Raw genomic sequence first — 9774 nt, forward strand, 5'->3', positions numbered from 1 at the left:
TGCTGCAAGGGAGCTTGGAAGTATTGTCTTTGTTCTGGACCACACATTCTAATTTGTGGGTCTGTTGCTGAGAAAGAGGAGAATGAATGTTGGGGAACCTCTAGCAGTGTCTGACAGCTTCTTTGCCTCATAGCAGTGATTACTGTACTGAAATCAATTCCTTCCGTCTTACTAGACTGTAGATTCCTTCAGCCAGGGGCTGCATCTTTTACTTCTCAGCACAGCCAGGTGCTTAATGTTTGTTGTACAAATAAATGATTCCAGAGCAACTATCTTATTATTTTTTTTCAACTATCTTATTTTAAAATTAGAGAACCAAGGCACCGAAGGGTAAAGTGAGTCAGGTCACTGAATTCAGGAAACTTTTCCTGCAGACTGGGCAACTGGCCTCCACTGACCATGCCCAGTGCCAGGCCCACCCTGCCTCTGCTGCTGGGCAGCTCCAGCAGTCAAAGGCTCCTTCCCAGGGGAGAGCCAAATTTGGCCTCTAAGGAACTCTCCCATTGATCATATGCTGCCCTCTACACCATGTGTCCACTTCCATACTGTCACCTGCTCCCAGGTCTTTCCTTTGTCAGGCAGTCTTCACAGGCATGACCCTCCCTGAGGGGTAGACATTCAATGACTGAGAGCCCTGGGCAGGAAGGCAATCCCACCTTTGTACAAAGCCCTCCTGATTTGAGTAGATGAGAGCTGATGACCCTCATGCTTTGCCAGGACTCTAGCTCCAACATTTCCTCAATGGTCAATGAGGAAATGATTTATTCTTAATCTGGGATTTGCTTCTTTCACATGTAAAGACAGACATGCCCTTCACAACATGAAAAGTGCATGTTGAAGAGGCTGGAGGATGCATGTCACAGGTAGATTTATTGGTTGGTTGGTGAAAGTCCCAGGGTCTCCTCATGGTGATCCCCCTTCCCTTCCTGAGGGAGTCCCTCGATGTTGGTGAGACCCTCTCACTGTGCCCCCTGCACGTGGTGGACAATCTGATCAGAGATGGTGCGGAGAGAGAAGAGCTTCTGTTGCTATTGAGCAAGAATTACTGGCCCTAAGGTGGGGACTGAGATGGCTGAGGGGACATGGGAGAGGGATGGAGGAGTGGGGAGTAGATTGATGGGTTAGAGGTCTGGGGCATGTGTGCAGGAACCAGGGCTGGCCTCAACCCTTTTTAATAATTAGCCAAGTCACTGCAGAAGTCCCACAGCCTCCACAAGACTTCCCACCTTGATCAAAGAGGAACTGGTGGCTGTTGTGCCTGACTCTGAAAGCCACAGCATCCCTTGCTCACAATAGTCTTTTTGGGTTGGCTTATGTTCTGAGGCTTGATGTGTCTGACTTTACGTTGTAGGGCCTCTTCTCAGGCCCAGGCCTTTTCCTTTCTCCTTTCCTGCATTCCTATAGTCCCTGGTCCTCTGATGGCTTCTGTGGCTTCTTAAGCTAACCCACTGCTGACCTCAGATTCGCCTCTAAGCATGGCTGCAGAGGGCAGTACTTTCTCCTCAAGACCCTTATAGAGTGTGGCCACTCAACTCTTCAGGGAAATGGTGGCAGAGTGTGACAAAGACCACATATGAGGCATTGCATAGCTGCCAGGGTCTCACAGTTGAGGCTTCACACTTGACTTTCCAGTTCCTTCCAGAAAGACCTTCCAGCTTTACCTCTTACTACCTTGAGGGTAGCATTTGAACTCCCTGCCCCCCTAAAGGCTCTTTTCATTTTCTTCGCATGGTACTTGAGGCCCAAAGCTGGGCAGAACAGGAGGGCCCATGTCCATGGGCGTCTCTACCCTGGAGACCCTATGTTGGCTGCACCATGCTGAGGGACAGTCAGCCCACAGAGGGATAGGTGGGTGTCATGGTGGGTGACACTGGCAGCTCCCTCCGCTCCTGTGGGCCTCCCTTGCCCTCTTTGGGCATGGTCAATACAGGGGCCACTGGCATGGCATAGGCATTGCTGGGAGCTTTCAGGGGGAGTGGAAACTGGTGACATGAAGTTAGATACTGGGCCTTTAAGCAAATTCTCAGAATCATTTTAGTTACCCAGCACTAAATATCAAATGAGTCAGCCTCCTCACCACCTTCCTCCCCCAAATTCCCTGGAAATGCAGGGAAGGCTGTCTGGGGGCTGCCTTGCTCTGCCAGCACCTGGAACCCAGAACCACCCTATAATCCTGTTCCAGCCATCATTGCCAGGATGAGCCCTGATGGTGTTCAGTCTCAATGCCTTTTATGGGAGGGAGACAGGGATGGGCCTTAGTGCTCTCTCCCCACCCCCAGTCCTTTATTCGGCTATGTTGGATTTTGGAAGAGATGCTGTCCTTACACCTTGATGTGGGTTGCTTCCACTGTGACCGCTCCCTGCCCCAAGACTTGCTCTTCTCTATAGCAGACATAACTTCAGGGGGCATTTCCGAGAACAACCAGATCTAAGTAAAAGCGGACTCCACATCTTAGTACTTGTTAGCATATTCTGGAGCCAGGGGTATGTGGCTCAGTCCATATACATTGGCAGGTGAGTCTGTCATTTCTACCAGGTGAGTCAACAGAGATAGAACATTCATTTATTTGGGCAAATCTGTTACTGTTGGAGTCGTTCTGAGAAACCCAGCATGCAGTGTTCCACTCCTGGGGGCTGAGGGGAGAGGAAGGGCTGATGAAAGCAGGAAAGAAGGAGTGAAGAGGTGGCAGGCCGGACCTCCTGGGTGCATGGCTAAGGGAGGGGGGCAGGCCTGCGGACAGGCAGAGGAGCAAAGCAGAGCCAGGACAGATTCCAGAGGCTTGGTTTTATTGTCCAGGTTTTTTTCCTCAATGAGATGCCATTAGTTGTGGTGGCACTATGCATGGTCATAGGACAGGGCAGAGCTGCCGAATGGAGAGCTGGGTATTGGGAAAAGCCATCTTTCAAGATGTGTCCCACTCATAGGTCTCACTCCATGGTCCACCTCAGGCCTCCCAGCGGTCCCTGAGAAGGCAGGTCTGTGGCGCAGGGGCCTGCCTGAGGCTCGGCTGGGGCTGACACTGACTGGAGAGGGAAGGGAGAGCCTCCTGGAGAAACTTGGGCCAGACTGCATAGCTCTGGGGCTCCCCCTGGCCTGCCTTCCTGCCTCCAGGTCAGAGTTCCAGAAGCTCCTAGGAGCTTGGGACGGCTTGGGAGGGGCTTTTCCTCCTCTGCCACCTTCTCAACTGCTGGTTGAGGCAGTGACAGTAGGCTCCCATTTTTAGCTTCCTCAGGTGGGGAAGGATGATGGACCCTCCCCTCTAACCCCCTCTCCAACCCTCCATTAGCACTGCTCCCCAGACAGAATCTGCATTTCCTCTGGACCATGACCAAGGGCCAAGGCCCCTAGGGGACTTCTGCAGTGGTAAGAAGACAGCTTCTTGGCTGTGGCAGAGTGCTCCTGGAGATGCTCAGTTCTATTTTCACGTGATGGACCACAAATGCTTGGCAGTGCCCTCATATCCAGGGTCTTCAGGTGCCTTCCTGCCTGCTGAGGGATGTGCTAGGCCCAAATACACTGCATCCCCTCCTCATCGAGGTCTCTCCCAGGCGTCTGGTTCTGGTGGGTAAGGATGACCCCCCCAGTGACTGGTACTCCTCCATCCTACAACCCCTCCCATACCCTCGCTCTTCATCACGTCCCCTACCCTGGCTTCCCTTTTCACAAATCTCCAAAGAAAAGGAAGGATACGCCCTAAATAAACTAGACAGAAGCAGCCCTGGAACAAAGAAGACAAAAAGCCAGTGGCGTGTGGAGAGGATGTGAGGTGGCAGTGGGGTAGTGGGAATATAATGGCATGCAGCACTGGGGTTCCTTACGAGGGGTGTGTTCCCCATTTCCCCCCTCCTCTAGATGTGTGAGGGATGGGAGGGTGGGGGTGAGGCAACTCAGAAGTAGGATCTCTGGACTGGGCCTTGTGGCTTCCTGTGTCCTCTGTGGGCCCAACCAGTTACAGGGAGATGAAATCCATGCCTTGCAGAAGGGGCAGGGAGAGCAGGGGCAGCAGCAGCCACGAGGTGTTCTGGGCCAGCAGGCTTATGCCCCCACACTTGACCAGCTTGTCTGTGGAGAGAGAATGGGGTAGAGGGGTAGGGCGGGAATGAAGAGGGACCAGGACTCAGGCAGCTACAGGCCCAGAACAAGGGCGCATTTCCTTGGGGGACGCTGGAGCCATGATGTCTTAGCTGGATCCAGAGCCAGTCTGGTCTAAGAGAACCAACCATCTTTCCCATTCGCTCGTTCCTGAGCCCTTGAACAAACATATCAAATCTTTACTAAGCATCCTCATGAGAAAACTGTGGGTGAGGTAGCTGGTGACAACCCGTTGGGTGGGGGGAAGGAGGATTGGGGATGCCAAGTGATTTGCCTGCAATCATGGTGGAAGCCTCTGCTACACCATTGTGCCTGGCTGTCCCCTTAGCCCTTCCCCCGTTCACACTGAAGGCAGTTATTCCTCAGTGCACAGACAGCAGTTGGGGGAAGGGGAAAGAGGTTATGGGGCCCCTCTCCTCTCTGGCCTAACCAAGGGGAATGCCTGCTGTCTTAAGCAGCCCGTTCCTCCCCAGCCTGCCTCTCTCAGCTCACTAGCCTTGCTGGGGGTTTGCCTCACCTCTGAGCACAGTGACATTCTTGCTGAAGCTGGGTTGCTGGCTAGAGAGGCGGAGTTCACATGTGTACAACCCCTCGTCCTTGGTGGTGAAGCCAGATAAGTAGAGGACCTTCATGTTGTATTTGTTGGTGAAGTTGGTTCGGGAGCGGTACGTGTGCTCAGGCACCCCCACAGTGCTAATGAGCACGTGCTTTTTTGAATCACGGGTCAGGCTGAACTCGTATTGGATGGACGAGCTGGCAGTGGTATTCTCATGGCGGCAGTCCAGACGAAGACTCTGGTCCACCAGGCAGGCTGTCAGGCTGGTCACCTTCTGCCCACTGGCCACCTGCAAGACTGGCAACAGCAGTGCCCCTCTGTGTTGGGAAGACTTGTAGAGCAGGGGCCTCCCACCCACATTAATAGTGGAGAAGGGCCTGGCTAGGGAAGGCACAAGGATCTGCTCTCTGAGCACCTCTCCCCACCACATACATCCCTGAGGGCCACTCCAATTTCCCTGCTGCAGACTCCAGCCTCCTTCCCTCATCTACTCTAGTCCTGGGTCCCACCAGTGTGTCCCAGGGCAGGAGACCTTGGGGAATTGATGCAGGTTTCTGGTTCCCATTCAGAGAGTCCAACTCAGTATGGGGTAGGCTTAGTGAAATGTGTTTCCAAAAACCACCTCAGACAATCAGAAGATCAACTAGGTTGCTCAGCTGACTTAGTGATGAAAAACAGCTCCCTCTTCCTTAGTCGCCTCTGTCTTTGAGGACATGAGGAAGAAGCTGCCTTCTTTGAAGGGAAGGAAGCCACGGTGTTTGGATCCCAGCCGTACCCATGCTCAGTACCTGTTAGCAGGAGAGTGATGCCAATGGCGGCGTTCATGGTGCTGAGAGCTCAGTTCTGGATCTGAGGGTGGGAACAGGATAGGAATCAGACGAGAGAGGAGGCAGGTGTGCCCACACTTCCTGGGAGGGCTGGGGGCCCCTGGGAGACTTGCTATAATGGCTGCAGCGGGCATCCCAGCCCTTCTCTGTAACCCTCTCCCCTCCCTGCTTCTCAGTGAGTGGGACATTGCCACATGTCATTTTCCCCTCAGGGAAAGCAAGAGGGGGAGGGAGAACACACCCTATGCTGGTGTGTGTCTGTACTGCACACTGACTGGGTGACTGAGTGACTGTAAATTTACCATTTCCTTTTCTCCTCAGGAACGCAGGAGCGTCCTAGTTTGTAATTGTTGTAAAATACATGTAACACAAAATTTGCCATCATAACCATTTTTAAGTGTACAGTTCAGTAGTGTTAAGTTCATCTACATTGTTGTGCAACCAATCTCTAGTATTATCTTGTAATACTAAAACTCTCTACTCATTAAACAAAAACTGCCCATCCAGGGACTTCTATTTCTTGTTCAGAAGAAAATCCCGTGTCCAAACAGTTCCTGGCACATAACAGATGCTCAAAAGATACTGAATGTATGAATGAATCTGAGCTTTAGATCCACACAGGGGTTGTGATGTCATTAAGAAAAAAACGACAATCCACACATTAGTTTCTCTTCTCTTAGTGACTGTGTTTAGGGATGATGTCGGGTGTGTGTGGCTAAGGTGCTCCAAGATCCGACTGTACTTGGCACGTGCAATGGATGTTCCCAGATGTGTGTGAGGGAAAGTGACACTGCTCTCCTATTGCATATGTTGTCTCATTGCATAGAAACCCAGAGGTTTCCGAATGCCCAGCTCTCTCTCCGGGCAGGATTCCTGATCCTGCAGTTTTCCAGCCTGGCTTCAGTAGCCTCACTGCCTAGGCTCTCTGCCCTGTCTTTATTTTGCAGGCGAGGCTGGACCAACATCCTGGCGAGGTGACTCGGAGCAGGCATCTTGGCCTGTGTGCCGCGGTGCTCGCCAGGGAGAGGCCCCAGGCGTGGCGCGCGCGTGTACGCCAGGCCCTGCCCTGGTGCGGGAGCCGGTGCGCAGAGCACGCCGCTCGCGGTGCCCAGGGTTCCCGGAGCTCCGGCCTGTGGCGGGGCGAGGTTGGGGTCCCGCGGCGTCTGCGGCTACCATTAATACCCCTGGCGACCCCTGCCTAGGACTCGGAGGTGCTGTCGGAAAAGAAAGCAGGTCGGCCCCTGGTTTTGATTGTTGGACACTGAGTTACCCAGGAGGGGTGCGAGCTTGGCTCTAGGAGCGGAAACCGCGGCTGGAACGAGAAAGGGAAATGGGGCTGGGGCTGGAGGGGGATGTGGAGCCGGAGCGAAGGTTAGACAGCGGTGGGGGAGCTACAGCCGGTGTCCATTTCCTCTGCCTTCGGACCTTCTCAAGCCAGAAGCCAGAGAAGCTCTGCGCTCCCTGCCTCCACGACCCCGTTCGCCCAGCCCCGCCCTTGCTCCCTTTCCGCACTCCCATCTTCTCCTTCCCCCACGGAGGGGCCCCTTCCCCCGCTCTCGTTTTCCAGTTCTCCCCTCCCCTAGCTGCCCGCCGTCCGCCCCGTCCCCGCCCGCGGCACTGCGGTTTCCAGCTCCCCGGAGGCCCCGCACCCAGCCCGCCGCGACGTGGGTCACGCGGCACAGGTTCCCTCCAGCTTGCCATCCTCTGTTCTCTACCCCCAATTTCAACGCTCCCGTCCTCTGCCTTTTGCAGCGGGGTTTGGGGACCACTGGGGGGAGAGTGGAACCCCTGGCGCCCTTCCCCCGTTCTCTTCCAGCGCCCCGGCTCCAGGCACATCCTCCCCCGCAGCGGGCGAAACCCCGGCCGAAAGGCAGGCTGCGATGCGGCAGCCGGGCCGCCGCGGCTGCTCGGGCTCCCGACCCCACCCCAAGCGCTGCGCGACTCCTTCCCAGGGCGACCTCGGGCCGGTTTTCGGAGCCTCGGAGGAGGAGGGCTCGCAGGGGCACCTGAAGCCCACGCCTGCGCCCCGATCCCGCCCCGGCGCCGGCTCCCACCTGGGCCCCGGTCCTCCGCTGCTGCAGCCGCCTCGAAACGCCGCCGCCTCCCGTCGCTGCAACTGCCGGGCGCCCGCAGTTTTCACTCGGGGTGGGAGAGGAGGAGCAGGGGGCTCGACCAATCAGGGGCTGAGGGGGGCCGAGAGAGGGGGGCGGAGGGAGGCGGCCGCCGGGCATTGGTGCGGGACAGTGGCAGGATGCCGCAGAAGGGGCATCTCACACTGCTGACAGCTCTGGCCGGGGACACCGGGGATTTGGGTGGGGCAGCACAGGGCCGCCTCCCAGAGTCCCACAATGATTGCTTCCCTTTTAAGGCTTTAACCCTTTCTTCTGGCCTAAGGTTCCGAAGCCTGTGGGAAAACCAAGGGATGAGGATGGAGGTCAGTAACCGGTTTCCTTACACAGTATGCTCGCCTCCTCCTTTCCTTTTCAGCTGGAGCTCACCTCTGTAGGCTCCACCGACAGGTTTTGGAATTGGCATTTTCCGGGCTTTCTCCAAAGGAAGATGGTGGGGTGCTTTTCCACATTGGAGCAGCCCTTCAGAAAAGCAAGGCAGGCACTGCGCCTGGCTTTTTCCCATCCCCAGCCCTGCCCCACTACCTTCTCCATCCTAGAACACCCAGCCCTTTAGGGGCTTTCTGCTTTGCGGCACTCAGCCTCTCTTCATTCCTGGGCCGGCACCTCCTGGAGCAAAGAGCTAGAAGGTTCTTCTCAATTTGTAGAACTTCCCCTTGCCCCACCTGCCCAAGTCTCTGAGTGTTGTAAGTGCTTGGTCTTCAGACAAGAAAGGAGTACTGCTGTCAACCAAACACTGTAACACTGTGCGGGGCATACTGCATCCCTGCCCACGTTGGCCCCCTCCCCGAAACAGTCTGCTGGGTTCATCCCATGTCACTGGCGTTTCATGGGTAATAATGGGGGAGTGGCCAGCCCACCTGGGCTGTAGAACTCCAAGTCCTCACTGCCGAGCCACTCCACAGCTGCACCCCAGCCTAGTGGGAGGGGAAAGTGTGGCACTGTGGGACAGGGGACATGGGACCTATTAGAAAGGAGACCAAATTTTTACTCCCTTGTGGCACCTGTCCTCGCCCCATCAATTTGATGTCCGCAGAAGCTCTTGGGTCTTTTTCTTTTTACAGCCAGTGCTGATGACTTGTCTCTCCCTTCCACAGGTGAGGTGAACTGTTTTGAACAATGGATTATTTGATTGATGTGTATTCTCATGGCTGCTTTGTGAATTCTGGTCAGGACATCCTGTGGGCTGGCCCCGCCTCTCTGCAGTCTGCCTGCCCATTCTCCTATTTCTTCATAGAAGTCAGCCCTGGCACCTTCGCTTCAGTTTCCATTAGTGTAATGGCACTGTTGGAAGCCATCCCTGGGCTAACAAGTGGGAGATTCACTTCCCTCTCCCACCCTTGGAGGTTAGATGGCCTCCCAGCACTTAGAGTGATGGAACTTTCTAGCTGGAATGAGTCTCATGTGGTCAAGTCCCGGGGTCATTCACTCTGATAAACGACAGAGTGTTTGGGGGCACTTGAAGAAAGTGCAGCTGCCCCTGCGCAGCTGGGATAGCAGTAGAGCGGTCTGAATCTGCACTTCTTATAGCTCCCCAGAGCCTGGGGACTGAGCACATTGGTCTGGTAAGACCATCCTCTTCACAGACCAGGTAACTGGGCTTCTCATTGTCTGTAGGGTAATTTTGAAGGCCTTGAATGTCCTGGCCTGTGGCTGCTGACCTACCACTGCCTCATATTTCCCGTTCATCTTCCTGCTGCATTCCGGGCACTCTGGCTCCTCCCTGTTTTCCATGTAGCATGTTTTTCTCCTGTTTAACAGCTTTCTGATTCTAAGTCCAGGGGTCTTTCCTATCAGAACACAGTTGCTCTAGCTTAGGGCCTAACCTTCCTCTCTCTCTCTCTCATGCACTGGAGACAGTTCCTTTTTTTTTTTTTTTTTTTTTTTTTTGGTGGGAGGGATATTGAGAGGCCCCCTAATTACAGAAGATATCCAGACTCTGGCTGGTATGCTCCCTTTCCACTCCACAGCCCAGTCTCTGAGTGTTGCTGGGTAGAAGGCCTAGCTGTGCTATTTTGATAAGGTTATGAGAACCTGGCCTACTTTCTGGGTCCCCAAGCACTTTACTTCAGGAAGGGAGGGGAATATGGACTCCAGAGGCAATTGTGTATCTGCTAAAGCAAGGTCTCCGGCTGGATGGAGTTAATAGCTCAAATGAGATGATCCAGG

At 54.6% G+C, this 9774-nt stretch overlaps 1 protein-coding gene across 1 annotated transcript; it reads right to left on the minus strand.

The window, feature by feature from the left end:
• Positions 1 to 2766: 2766 nt before the first annotated feature.
• THY1 (Thy-1 cell surface antigen) lies at positions 2767 to 7775 on the minus strand. Its single transcript, XM_081062983.1, has 4 exons — positions 7531 to 7775; positions 5438 to 5498; positions 4611 to 4946; positions 2767 to 4063 (listed from the first exon to the last, which is right to left on the minus strand). Exons 2-4 carry the CDS (start codon positions 5472 to 5474, stop codon positions 3951 to 3953), a joined length of 486 nt encoding a protein of 161 aa, XP_080919109.1. The 5' UTR covers positions 5475 to 5498; positions 7531 to 7775; the 3' UTR covers positions 2767 to 3950.
• Positions 7776 to 9774: the final 1999 nt, after the last annotated feature.

Source organism: Rhinolophus hipposideros (assembly GCF_964194185.1).
Source record: "Rhinolophus hipposideros genome assembly, chromosome: 10".
In the NCBI taxonomy this organism is placed as follows: Eukaryota; Metazoa; Chordata; class Mammalia; order Chiroptera; family Rhinolophidae; genus Rhinolophus; species Rhinolophus hipposideros.

Coding starts and splice junctions, on each gene's coding strand:
- THY1 (XM_081062983.1), bottom strand. CDS start 5,474: ATGAACGCCGCCATTGGCATCACTCTCCTGCTAACAG. Junction 4,947..5,437: donor CATCACTCTCCTGCTAACAG/GTACTGAGCATG, acceptor TGCTGTTGCCAG/TCTTGCAGGTGGCCAGTGGG. Junction 4,064..4,610: donor GAATGTCACTGTGCTCAGAG/GTGAGGCAAACC, acceptor CTCTCTCCACAG/ACAAGCTGGTCAAGTGTGGG.